Source organism: Rattus norvegicus, chromosome 16 (genome assembly GCF_036323735.1).
Source record: "Rattus norvegicus strain BN/NHsdMcwi chromosome 16, GRCr8, whole genome shotgun sequence".
NCBI classification, from domain to species: Eukaryota; Metazoa; Chordata; class Mammalia; order Rodentia; family Muridae; genus Rattus; species Rattus norvegicus.
Window position 1 is genome coordinate 85748049 of NC_086034.1, and position 14390 is coordinate 85762438.

Consider the following 14390-nt stretch of genomic DNA (forward strand, 5'->3'; position numbering starts at 1 on the left):
CTGTGGGTTCACACCGTTAGGCATAAACCCAAATGGGAAAGAATCTAATAGTTTTGCAGAATTCTTTTTAATCAAGGTGTAGCTACCGGCCATGTGGGACAGGTCTAGCCAATGAGGAAGTGAATGTCACATTAGCATAAGTTAAGGCGCTCATCTGCATGCTCTCTCTCTCTTTCAGTGCAGGTATTATGGCTTCCTCGGATAGAGAAATCACTGAATTATCTCCACTCATCTTTCAGGGAAGTCTATAAAGTGTGGTGGGAAAGCAGTAAGAGATCGCAATACAACCAGAGTGGTTACAGCTGTCCTAATGCTGATCAACTTGTGTCAGGAAAAAGGCAAATACTGTTAGTAAGCCCAGTTCTGCCTTCTAACCCATGCGCATTCATGAGATGTAAGAGTGTACAGGTTCTGGCAAAACAAACAGGGATATTTTAACACTTAAATAGTAAGTAAGTCCATTGGTTTACCAATATTCTCATCTGGACAAAAATCGTAAACTGACTGAATGATCCCCTTAATTTATTTTTGATCTGTCTATTCAAATTTTTATTAGCCTTGTGGCCTGCTTATATTGCAGGCTTTAGACTACTGTGGAGGGGCCATGATAGACATATTTGAGGAAATGTGTAAAAATAATCACACATGCACGCACTGACAGCCTACTCCTTAACCCCCAGAAGAAATTATGAGATTCATGATTATTTTTTTTCCTCAATTTTATATTTCATGGGTGTACAACTGAGGGTCCTTGTGTTCACAGTCATGTAGCTGTGGAATGAAACTCCAACTTGCTTGGGTAAAGCGGTGCCTCTTTTCTTTCCTCTACACACATGGGTTCTGCAGAGTGTAGATGATAAAGCACTATGCATGTTGGCCCAGAAGGCGGAGAGAGGTGAAGACACGGGGCCATGTGAAATGAGAAAGAGGACTACCACTTTCCAGAACTCCTGTGTGGAGGGTCTCTCCCAAATTTATGTTCACCAAAAGTTATAGACTGTTGGTTTGCAACGTTAACGGCAGAGATGGGAGGAATGCATTCACAAGTCAGGGGCTGACTACATCCTGTTAGCAGAGAGCCAAGAGGAACCTGTAGATGCTAGCATTTGAGCTTCTATCTTCCGTTACTGGGAAGATACATTGCAGTGGGATGAAGCCAGCCAGTTTCTGTTCATCTGTAGCAAGAGCTCTAACCACCTCACCCCATAACTGCACGAGCTTGATGAATCACTGGCCCTCGCCAGAGGCCTACTTAGAAACCGACACGGCGATGTTTACGCACAAGGATGTGGTCACTGTGCAAGTGTCAGGCACCACGAGGACCGTAAAGCAAGTTGAAAGTAGCATAGATTAGGTCAGGAACATGACGTTCAGAGAGATGGCTCAGATCTAGGACAGAGGACATGGGATGTCTAGGTGAGGGGAAGCACAAGAGACAGAGAGAGAGAGAGAAGTGCAGGGGTTAGCTCAAGATAAATCAACGATGAGGAAGAAACTCTAAAATGTTATGTGTCCGTGTATTTCACTTTTCTTGTATGAAAACTGGCATGAAACAATGAATGTTTGTATTCTCTTCCTCAGGCTGCTGCCGGAACCTGTAAGCACAGTTTGGGCAGCTGCAAAAGAGAGGTCTGGGCTCTTGTGGTTCTGAAGAGAGAAGGTGGCTGGAGCTCTGGGGGCTAACACATAGATCCATCCCGACGCCTTTATCCAGGATGGCTCTACTGGCTCATGGTCTCTGTCACTCTAATCATGACCTGTTTGGGTCCCATGACTCCTCAAGCCTCTGCACTCAACCGTTAGAATCAGATGACCCAGTCTCGGGCCATACACTGTAGCCTTGAGACACACACTAAGACATTTGCCCTGAGCAGGGCTGTCCACAGCTTGAACACACAAGGATCTGCTCATGTGAGCGTGGGATGTGCATTTCACAACTGAGTCTTTACATTTCGTTAACTTAATCTTGACCTTCAGCCCCAGATCACTTTACAACCTCAGAGTCTGTTCACCTTTCCTCACTGCAAACTTTAGGAGCTTTGAAGCACAATTTCTGAGTAGAGTTAGTCTAGCATCGCCCTGATTGGAAATTCACCTCTCCTAAGGGCTGATACTGTCAAGCTGTAATTCTTCTTTCCTTCAAGATACCGAATTCTAACAGCCAATGAACGCAGACACACTCGTGGGTTTAATGCCCATCTGTCACTTAAATCATCAGGTTAAAGAGCAAATTCTAAAACAGGTAACTTCACATGTGATTTAAAAATTGGCTGAAACAAATAATCAAACAAAAAGAAGCCAAGCCCCCCCAAGTCCCGAAAGCTTTCTTTAATTCAAACACACACTCATTAATGAGATCTTGTTAATATTTCATGCACAGCCTCTCCCCATTTACTTTAAAATATTTCTGTAATGGAGACAGGAAGCTGCACCACGCTCCTGGGGGTAATGAAACATTCAGATGTGTTTAGGAAGGATCATCAGATGTAATTCAGATAATGGTGCTTAAACATTCCTAAAAGGACCTCAGAGCTTCTGCCTTGAGAAGCTCCCTAGGCAGGGTAGAGGCTCCTCTCTACAGTTCCCAGGTTGGGTTAAGTTTATCCAGAACCCATCCAGACAGGGACAGAGGAACAATGTTAGTGTCATCCCAGCAGCCAGCGCTCCCTCCCACAGGGTGTAGCATATTCCCATTAAAACAAGAAAGTCAGCCCACCGGGCAGGGAGCACAGAGTGATGCGGGATGTCTACACGGTCCATCTTGTCAAGAAGAGGCTACGAAGAGGCTCAGGAGCACATGGATTGGTTGAGCTCTCGCTTTGCGGGGGGTCTGCTCTGGAGTCAAAGGTTACACCGCATGCGCAGTACATGCTGCTTTTAAGTGGGTGAACTTTTCCTGTATCACTTAATCAACAAAGCATAGAATGTTCGTGATACTCCTGTTTCCCGCTGCAACGGCCCAACACGTACATGCCTGTGGCTACATCTGACAATTCGGAAGGCATATGGGCTGACATATTGCTCGAAATCGCATAGAATCTACGCTGTAGCATGTGAACGGGGCCTCGGGGACTCCTTTGGCTGCAACTCATTAGTACATCTCAGCAAAATGAAAGATTTCTGTAAAGCCACAAAATCGACTCCAATTATGGAAAAACTCTCTTTAAAAACAAAGATGCTTTTAAAGGAAAATGTGTGATTCCATGGGGGCTTTGGCTCTGTATCAACTAATCATCAGGCTGTCCCGTCTTCCTTAATTTCTCTAAGAACTCGGTGAACAAGTCCCTAGTAATTTAAACTGTCAGTGGTTTTCCCCTTAAAGTTTCAAAAACAAAATTAAAATGGAATTGCTATTAGGTACTCAGAAAAATAATTACAATTGAACTCAAAATAACCAGGCTACAATTCTGAGTCGCGTGCTGTTCTTGGGTTTTTAGTGCTCAGTACTTTGTATGGGTCTGCTTTGTCTACGAGGCACGGTACAACAGACGTATGAATAAGGGCGTTCGGATGCAGGCCTAACAGAGATCCTAGGAAGCTAGGATTCTAGGAAATCTTAGGGAAGTAATTTCCTAAATTAGAAGAAGTCATGATACCCAACTGTAGCTATACACATGTTTTCTCCAAATTCAGAAAATGTATCGTGTGAAGAAGGCAGAGTTTAAAGAATCTGAAGTTAACAGTGGAACATTCTTCTACTTGGAAGGTCTTGGAAGAGAATGAGAATTACGGTTGGAAACTATTAAAATATAAAACCTTGCATCAGTCTCTCCCCATGTCCCACGAGCCTCTGATACTGATATCAGTCAACCCAATTTCTCACAGGGGCATCTTCTGCCTAACATCCACCCTATCTGTTGGGCTTCCTGGTCTCCTCCCTGGGCTCCTGAGAGACCTCTCTTGTCCATAGTTGTTTCCCTCCATGCTGTTCTCAGGTTAGGTCGGTCAGGATGCACACCGTTCGATCAGCGTTTGCATTGAAACTCCATGCCACCAGCTTAGAAGATCTGAACCTGAGCGTTTTTGGTGCTCCCCTCTCTGGGATACACGCCTTGGGTTGACAGTGTAGTCCCCGCTTATCAGCGCGTGAGGACAGTGGGGTCCTACTGGCTCTGATCCATAGCGTTGACTGTCCTTTCTCTCACTGCCTTCCCAACCCCTTCTCATGGATCCCACCTCCTTATCCCCTGCTACTGCTCAAATGTGGATGCTGGCCAATCACACGAAAGCCTGCTCTGCCTTTCCCCTAATATGTCTAAAACCATCTCCTTATTACAACTTCATCGCATCCCCTCTGAAAATGCCAGGGCTTGAGGGGAGGGAGCCCTCAGGGGGGTGCTCACAAATATCCACGGAATAGCCAGAAGCAATAATATTAGATGTTTCACAGTCAATGGAACTTGCACCCTTTCCCAAACACATGGGTGGATGTGGGGCCTGCCCACTCACCCTCACTGCTCTCTGCAATTGCTTCCTTTGCAGACCACTCTGCACCGGGGAGTTCAGGGTTCTCTGGCTACCAACTGTCCAATGCTATTGCCCTGGCTTAGAAGGCAGAGGCAACGGAGGCTGTACCTCTGTGCTTTCTGACATGTCACCAGGTAAGCCCACCACACACCTGACCTTCTCTTTGCTGTGGCAATGGTGAACCCCGTGTCTAGTCCCTGTCTCTCTGATACTGAGTGTGAGGGTGAGCTTACTGCTGTTCTGCGATGTGGCACCCATATAGGAATTGGCAACAGGCAGGTTCATGGCATCCTATAGAAGCACCCCTGAAATTTCAACTTAGACCTTCTCAGAGTTCTTCTTCTAAGCCAAGTTGTTTTCTGTGCGGGTGACGAGATTCGTTTCTGTCTTACGCAAATGAGTTCTGTGTAATACAGTGACGCGTACTTCCAGAGTTCAAGTGTCCACCGAAAGGCCCTCTCCTTCACTGTTAGCGAGTGCCTCCGGAGAAGATCTATATACTTCTGTGAGCCAAATAATTGCATCCGCACATAGCATTAGGCCAACAGCTCTAGCATATTAATCTTGTTACTTCTCCTGTTAAGTGTATGCTATTCACGGCTCATCTCTTACCCTCTTCCGGCGGACACTGAAGTCTCAATAAACAAGGGAAAAGATCAAATGGGGTGCTCCACAAGTCCCCCACTTTCACGAAGTATTAACTCCAAGTGAAGGTGTCACAAGTCCCTCACTTTCATGAAGTATTAACTCAAAGTGAAGTTAGTGTGTGTGTGTGTGTGTGCGCATGTGTATGTCTGCCTGTGTCTGTCTGTCTGTCTGCCTGCCTCTCTCTCTCTCTCTCTCTGTGTGTGTGTGTGTGTGTGTGTGTGTGTGTGTGTGTGTGTTTATAATCCTAAAAGTGGAAGGCATCAATAATAGACAAGAGTTGGGTAGAGAAGAACAGAGATTATTTAATTAAGAGGTGGATAAATGTGTTGTTACGTTGGCTGGAAGGATGTTTCTACTCTACCTGGGAAGGAGTTTGTGGGAGTGAGAGAGACTCAAGAAAATGAGAGGATAAGAACACCGGGCCTGAAGAGAGGACGTGTCAGAGAGTTGTGGAAGGTAAGTCACGGGACAAAGATGCATTCATCTGGAGCACTCGAACATGAGACAGCAAAGGAGGGTGGGGACGCCCCGACAGGCAGGGGTTAGACTCTGAAGGAAGAAACAGTTTTCCCAACCCAACTAGAATGCTGGGAAAGGTTGAGGGGCTGCTTTCTTAGGCTCTGAGAGAAAGACTTCAATACTAACCCCACATTCAGGCCACGCCCATTCAGAAGCCCAAAGTTTATATAAGAAAACTGCCCCCCTCCAATGTGGAGTAAAGCTATTTATAAGCTTGGGGCTCTTCCACTCGTGTTAATTGAAGTCTGCACACAGAGTGAGATAGCCCCCCTGCTCAGCACACACAGTTCTGAGTGATGAACTCAGCCTCAAAGCAAAGGCAAGGAGCTTGCAAAAGTTGATGACCGTGGGCTGTCTGTGTGGCCTTTGAGTAGCATAGCACATCCTGGAACCCTGTGCTGTGCAGCCCCCTCCCCTCTGGTGCATCAGTACACAGGGCACACCACATGGGCCATCCACTCACCCTTCCTGCGTAGTGCATGACAGTGAAGGCTGCGCCTTGACCTTTGAAAGCAACATTCCCGTTGCCGTCCTTCATGGGGGAATAGACTGCATTTGTGTTTGATGATTCCAGGAGACCCTGCAGCTTCCTGGGAAGGTTTGGCTCCACTGACCAAATCGCTTGACTCTCCTCGTCCAATAGGGAGAAGAATCCTGATGGTTTCTGAAAGTCAGCAAAAGTCGCATGTTTACTTCTGTTACTCCACTCAGCATCCTTGATACATGCTCTCCAATTTTATTAGATTCACGCAGCTAACCAGAATGGGAACGTTTGGACTTTTAACACATGTCTATGGCTGCCCATGGCTGCACTCAGACACTTTGGACCCCTCAGACCTCTTCCCCTGACCACTGGGTATCGGGAATTAGAGCACTATGCTACAGTGTTAGGAAAACACAAATGGTTTTAGAGGAATCTATCATTGTAGAGACAAAAGGTGGAAAATGATATTCCAAGCTTTCAAAAAAAAGAAACTAGATGGTGCCTATTGAAACACTAGTCAAGCATTTAGAGGTGATGGGCAAATCCATACAGCATCCCATGATAGGAAACAGAAGTTGCTGTTGATAAAACGTGCTTGATAAAATGTGTTCTCACATGCATTTATTATGTCCCCCAACTGTGTGTGTGTGTACGTGTACGTGTATGTGTGTGTGTGCGTGTGTATGTGTGTTTATGTGTGTGTGTGGTATGTGTGTGTATGTGTGTGTTCATGTGCATATCCACATGTTTGCATTCCAGGGCATTCATATGCAGGCCTGAGGCAACTTTCAGGAGTTGGCTGTTTCCCTCTATCAAGCATGTCCAGGATGATAGGTGCCTTTACCACTAAGACATCCTGCTGCCTCACATAATAGATCATTATTGATTCAATAAAGACACTGAGTCAAAAACTTTTCAGTGTACATAGATATAATAAATATGAATATAAACACATGAGGATGCCCTCGGGTTTAATTTTAATCAAAGATTAACTTATCCAAAAGATATATATAATTTTCCACCTTTCAAAATGTAAATTTTAGAAGCTTTAAGGGCCAATATACAACAAACAATATATCTCATGGTCTCTCGGTCTTAGCTTATCAAACTCATTTTGTGCATCAGACTCCTGTAACTGGCCAATGAGACTTTCAGGTTTGATAAATAAAATGGTGACTGTCCTTGTATCAGCGAGTCCCGGTATTTCTTGTCCTTTCAATGAAGTTGTGAGCTTTCCAATGAAACTGGAAATTTGGGTAATTTGGGTAATTTGTGCTCTTCAAAAAAGCTAGGGGAGGGGATTATAAAAGCATTGCAGAATCTCATATACAAGGCTACCTCTATACAAACAAGACCTTCAGAAAAAAAAAAAATCCTCTCTCTCCAGGGCACCTGAATGCAGGCATCCTGTTAAGTTTCTAATTATGTTATATAAGTACCTGGAAGAAGAAATCCAAAACTCCAGCCTGGTTACCAGGAGAACAGGCAGTTTCCATGGCAACTCCCTCTTGTACACACTCTGTTTGCTCTTGTAGGAAAAGCACTTCTTGGATATAGTGGTGCATTTTTTCGTTGGTCAGGTTGACACAGAGCTGTTCGGGGAAGAAAACAATACAGCAGATAACTCAGTCTGCTATGCAGAGCCGCCCGCTCATGCCGAAGTGACCCCACTTCCCAGTGACACACAAACTGGGGACATCCACACTAAGCCTCCCATTAGGATGACTCATGAATCCTGCCCTGGAAGGCAGCCTCATCCTGTCACTTTTGAGGTCATATTGTCCCAATCTTCAACATGACACCTCATGTTAAATAGGACAAATGTAACCACAACGCCAACATACAAACAAGTCTCGAGTGCTAGGAAAAAAAGGAAACCACTTTTAAAAGGAAGATGGATCCGGCTCTTGAGGACTGGAGAGAAATGCCTTTCTACCATGGTGGGTTCCAGAGGAGTATGGCGCTTGTGTGCCCTGCTTCTGGTTACCTGTTGAGATTTCTTCTAGAAACTACATCCAGGAATAAGGCTTTATTACACAAATAGTGTTTTGAAATCAGAGTACAGGCTCCAAAAGACAGACCGGAGAAAACAGAATGTTATCTTTTAATCTTAAGTTTTTCTTTTCTTTATTTCTTCTCCCATTAATTAACTTATTTATTGACTTTACATCCCAATCACAGCCCCTTCCTCCTCCCTGTTACCCTCCCACAAGCCGCTGACTTGAGCTTTCGCTTTATCTCGAAATGTTTGTATATTTCTTCACCGTCTCCCCACCTCACACACAGCACACCAACCTCATTGAAAAGAGGTCAAGAGAGGCCAAAGCCCAAGACTGGGAGGACCAAGAGGAAGATGTCTGGCGGGTGTCACTGGGGTTTCAAGAACATGGCTGCTGAGGCATGAGCCTGACCCCGGCGTCTGCAGGGACTGCCCCAACACCTGCTTTGCCCACATCTTTCTTCCTGACTCTCTTCAGTTCCATCAACCCCATCTCTGCTCTGCCTACAGCCTACCTCCTGCAGGGCCAGTCCCTTCAGTCTCACAGAGCCCTGTTTCTCTGCCATGTGTTCCCTGAACAATTCTGTAACTAAACTAGCATTTTGGAGTGGTTCCATTTCAGGAGAGGGCGTCGTTTCTCTTTCGTACACTTAAGGTAAACATGGCGGGCAGGCATGCTGAACTCTAATAATTTTACAGCAGTCATTATTTCTTAGTAACAAAATTACCTCCGTTTAAAGGGAATTGGACATTTTAAGCGGAGGAATTTTAACCCGGGGAAACACAACAAGATACATTTTTGAAACAAAGTGAAAACACTTAAAACTTCGAATTCCCTTCTCCACTGGCTATTTTCACAAGCATCTCTATCTTTTGGTAGTTAAGACGGAAGTGGTCAGCATGAATGTTCCTTTCACAGCAGGGATCTATCAGATGCAGGCTTAACAGTTTCACAGAAAGCGCTTCTCTTCCAGAACCCGGGCTGGAGATCTGTACTCCAGAAAAGAGCCCTAGAGAGGCTCTGATGGACAGGTGTAGCTTCGCTGAGGTCAGACAAGGGGATAGGCCAGCTGGTCCCCACAGGTGAAGGTTGTACTGTGGCCCTCACATGCCGAACGCACACGGATCCTCCCTTTGTCAGCTGGAGGTTTTCTCCCTATTCAATTCTCTTTGCTGTAGTCACAGGGCAGAAGGAGTGACATGTCCCATTTAGGTCACCAATCTCTGCTTCAGCTGTGCCTACAGTCACCCGCACAGTCAACTGCCCTGACTGTCCTTATTCAAGAGAACTGATCACACCAAGTGTGTGCTTATCTAAGAAGCTTTGTGCTTTAGGTCCCAGAAACCCCAGCTTTCCATACATCCTATGATGTCAACACACAGTTGAGGAGCAGACGGGAGGTGTTCTAGAGAGCTGTTGGTCAAATGCAAAAGAGGGGAGGTGCCAGAGAAATGACACCACTGGTGCCAAATGACACCTCCTGCTGCTGAACGTGAGGAACTGAGTTCAAGTCCCAAAACAATATGGTAGAAGAGAACTGACTCTTGCAAATCCCCCTAGCAATGTACTGTGGTAATGCACACGTCCATGCATGTCCACAAAATACACACAGGCACATAGGCACACATAGGCACACACGCACACACACACACACACACACAGATGCACATACACACATAAATATTCACACGAGAGAGAGAGGAGGGGGTAATACATTGGATTCGGAGCGTTCCGAGGTCCTGCAGGAGTGGTGGTGGGAAGACCATGATAGAAGCAAAGATCTCAAATTTAAAGTGATTTTCTCTTGTTCTTTAGGCTTCACCAGGACTGAGTGGTTCCTGTTTAATTTTAGGTCTCCTTTTGAAATAAATTGTAGCAGATAATCTTCAAATCTACAGAAATTCTCTTACACTGTGAAATCGGAGACCCAAGCACACGATGATTAGAAAGGACGGTAGTCCTGGAATGTCGGCTTTCTATCTAGAACTGAGAATTCTTGTTCTCACTGTATGGTTGTCAATATATCATGTTTACATTCTATTTCTAATATACCTATACTGATCAATGTCTTTCCACGAACATGTATATATCTATTCCAGTGAATTATATTGATTAATACTATATTTGATATATTTCCACATGCAATGCTCCATCTGTCCTATAGTAATAATAAAAATTTGCCTGTGTGACTCTTTCCTAGTGCTGGCCACTGACTTGCATCTGGAAGCAAAGGCTGCTCCTGTGTTCCCTACAAAGAAGCAGATACCAGCTTCCAGAGGAGGTGGGGGGTATCCAGAGGGGATTATCTGCTACCTGGGGTACAGTGACACTAGACCTAGGAAGACTTGGGGTGTCTGGGGAGGAGGAATACAGGAAGATCTTTCTTGGGGGAAACTAGAGACTCGCCCCGCTTCCTTTTATGAACAGAACCTTTGCTGTTTTGTTCACGTTACTTTTGTTCTAAACATGATCTTCCCTCTAACCCTCATCACACACGAATGCCAGTGTCTCTGGTTCGGTTCTCAGTTTTACCAACATCCACGCCAGCCATGTCTCTTCAACTGCACTGACATACCAAATGCTACATGTGTATTCACTTTGCGTTTGGACTGGACTTGATATAGCACAGTAGCTCAGAGGACAGTCAAATACAGAATTCCTTCCTGCCTGGTACCTACTTGAAACATCAAATGTACTTTTCACTAACAAAAGAGGGAACCAAACTGGCCAACGCCCAACGATTCTGCCTTTGTTTTCCCTCCGTGTAAAGAAAGGTGTGTGTGTATGTGTGTGTGTGTGTGTGTGTGTGTGTGTGTGTGTGTGTGTGTGTACATGCACAGGTGTATAACACCCTCAGAGGAAAACTTATTAAGTGCATTAGTCAAGCTTCTATGAGTTTCTAGAAGCAGAAATCTGCATTCACAATCTAGAGGACCATTGGCTTCAATGCAAAACAATTGTTATTTCTCCCTTTCACGTCTACCCATTGGGGTTATATGAGGGGTATATTAGACTTCTGGGAGCTCCCCAAAGCAGACTCAGAAGTAGGTGAAGGGTAAGGATAAATTACTATTGAACAACTGCTAATTAGTATGGGTACCGCTCTTATTAAGACACATGCTTCATACATGAAATGAAATAACAGGTTTAATAATAAAAGTGGTTCACTCCTTGAAGTCTCTCTTCAGTAGGAGAAACTTGGGCTTATCCAGATGGCCCATCGTTTGTATTAATGACAAACCTAATTTCTTGAGTAAATTTTCACCAACTGTTCTCCCTTCGTTTTTACTGCTCAGTGAAATCTATCTAGAGCAAAACTAAACAGTGCATGACGTGTACATCACAAAATTAAGGGAAGAATTAATCAAAGCTGACTCGAGTAGAAGGCAGAGCCCTGAGTGCCCATCGGTAAGGACAGCGAGTCTCATTCCTTGATGCTCACTGGAATTAAATGGGAGCTTTGTGAAGGTGGCTGATGTCTGGGTCTGACCCCAAACCCATTAAATCGGACTGGGGCCCAGGCTTTGATGTGTTTAAAAGCTTTTCAGGTGGTTGTAGAACATACTGAGCTAGACAAGGGGAAGAAAGCACAGCCTGTTTGCCCATTTGTTCATCATTTAATCTAAAATATGGACGAAGTGTGATGTGTATGAGTGGGTGCATGTGTCTGAGAGAGAAGATAGGTAGATAGATAGGTAGATAGATAGATAGATAGATAGATAGATAGATAGATAGATAGTATATTGAAATTTCATATATTGGACAATTCACAAATATGTACAGAATATCTAACTGAGATGTTGATAGCTATTTTCTAAGAAAACCTGGAAGAGGCTGACGCCTCCTGGAGAAACGCTGAAGTAAGCCAAGCTCACAAGCTTCTGTGCAGGACTCCCCAAGGCCTTTAAGAAGTCAGGTAGGTGATGGGGGTCTCTTTCTCGACTCTTCTGATCACTTCCTATTTGTTGTCCACATCGCTGGACATGCTTCCCCTGGGAGTCAACTGTGATCAATACATTGGGTATAAAGTGGGAGCTGGTAAGGGTGGCAGGGTATCCTTCCAGTTGTCCTTTTAACATTTCTGGATCTTGTCTCTTGCCCAAAGCTTCCTACCCTACCGTCCTGGCTTTTGAAAAGGTCCAGTTCCTGCTTCCTACCACCATCCTGACAGAGTGTCTTGCCATTGCCAGCAGCCAGGTCCTACCGAGACAGGCATTGCTGTAGTGACACTGGACTTCTCTGAGAGACCCTTTGGCAGCACATAGACTCCCTTTCGTTTGTCCAGTTTCCATTTTGAAGATAAGGTCAGTGGGTCCTGGTCCCTGAAGTCCCTGTGTTGGCCACCTGACTCTCAGTGAGGTGTTGAGAACACGGACCCTCAAACACATGTCTGGGTTATGTGGGGTTGGTCTCTGCCTCCATCAGGTGATGTTCCTAATGAAGAGCCTGCTAGGTTCTGCCTCTTCCCTTGCCCTCCCGCTCATCTATCCTATGAGGAGCAAGCCTCCTACCACGGGGGATGCCGTGTCCAGACAATACCTTAGGAGTGGACACAACTTTGCCACATGTAACACCTTTGGGTAGCTTGACATGGAGCATCGCAGAAGAATCATGAGACAATAAGTTCTACGTTATCTGGGAACAAGAATTCTGTGGCCACAGCACAAAACGTTCAGTCAAGTCAACGTGTTGGGTCTCAGGCTTGATATTCAGGAAGCAACTGGCCTGTTGGATTCCATATTTTATAAGTACTAGGCAGCTCAGGGTGGAAAAGCATCAGGTCAAAGGGAAATGACTTTTAGATGTTTTGCAGGACACCTCATAGATCACACCTCAGCCTGGGCAGAAACCAGGCTCTAGAATTAGAACAGAGCCTTTGGCGAAAATGCCATTAATCGAAAGGTTCTGGCATTGTTTCTTATTGTTTACCATTCCCCAAAGAAAACAATGAATCCACGATTTCGCTTTGCTTTGGCAATAAACTATTGCCTGAATCAACATACTTTCTCCACATAAAGTTACAAACACAGGCCTAGAGTCCCTTGACGTATTATTTCTACTTAGTGAGTTGCTGGGCTCAAGACCCCATGGGTCTGTATCTGAGCTCTAGCCTGTGTCTTGGCCCCATGAAGGCTTTGGGGTTATCCCTTAGCATTCTGAAGACAAAGTGAGAGATCACACAGGAAAATAAGCTCACTCCAAGGAGAAGCCTAAGGAAACTAACCCTCTGTCCATCGAGTGCCAAGACTACCCATAAGTACTTCTCTAGTTTACCATTAGGTCTTCAGGTTTTTCCAGACAGCCAGTGTGTTAATCCTGAAAACATTTGCTCTTCTCTGAGGTTATTATAGAGTATTAATTGATATCAATATAGTGATATTGATCATCAAGGAATAAATACGTAATGATGAAACACTATTCACTCTCTTCATTCCTTTTCTTGTTGCTGCTAAGGAGGGGAAACCTAAGGAAAGAAAGCTGTCTTTTGTTTTGCCTCCTGGTGGGAGGGTGCACTCCCACCCCACAAGGAAAGTGTGCAGGCTGCATCAGTCAGCCAGAGGAGCAGAAAGCTGGACTGATCTGGTTTTCTCCTTTCTCCTTTTTACTCAGCCCAGGTCTTGAGCCACGAGACAGTGCTGCTTTCTACACACACACACACACACACACACACACACACACACACACACACACACACGTGACTGAGGACTTCACTCCTCAGTCAAACCTTTCTGATAATACCCCTGGAGGTGCGTTCCCTGCATGATTCCAAGTTAATCAAGCTGAAGTGGGACCTTGACATTAACATTGAATATGTTTCTAGTATTCACACAGACTCATAAATTCTTCCTTTTTCGCTCGGAAGCATTTTCTTTTAATCACCCTGGCGCTAGGGTGGAAAGGTATTCCTGCTTCTTCCATTTTAACTAATTGACTGCTTTTAAGTGGATTTGGTGTAAAGTTCGGCTGTAAATAACACTGCGTAAAACTCACTAAAGGAGCATTGTTTTTCTACTTCTCACAACAGCTACTATTCTATCTTTGAAGAAATAATAAAAATACCAGTCATTAAGGGGAAAGTGGTTGGAGTTTAGAAAATGGATGCTAATTGTAAGGCCTTGGGTCAGCCCTCTGATGGACTTGGCGTTAAATTGCTTTCACAAGCAACAGGACAGCAGGCTGCACTCCACTGAGAGTGACATAAACTACCCGAGCTTTGCTTCAGTGGCAAATAATGCAAATGCATGAACAGAACCTGTTCTGAGAAATAGAAA

General features: G+C 44.8%; 1 protein-coding gene across 4 annotated transcripts in view; it reads right to left on the minus strand.

The window, feature by feature from the left end:
• Positions 1-14390, minus strand: part of Myo16 (myosin XVI) — a 480110-nt gene that overhangs the window by 161621 nt on the left and 304099 nt on the right. For all 4 annotated transcript variants that reach the window (XM_017599990.3, XM_039094188.2, XM_008771384.4 and 1 more), the window contains 2 exons: positions 7558-7710; positions 6098-6298 (listed from right to left, as the gene is read on the minus strand). In XM_017599990.3, coding sequence (XP_017455479.1) covers positions 6098-6298; positions 7558-7710 — 354 coding nt within the window. The remainder of the gene's footprint in view (positions 1-6097; positions 6299-7557; positions 7711-14390) is intronic.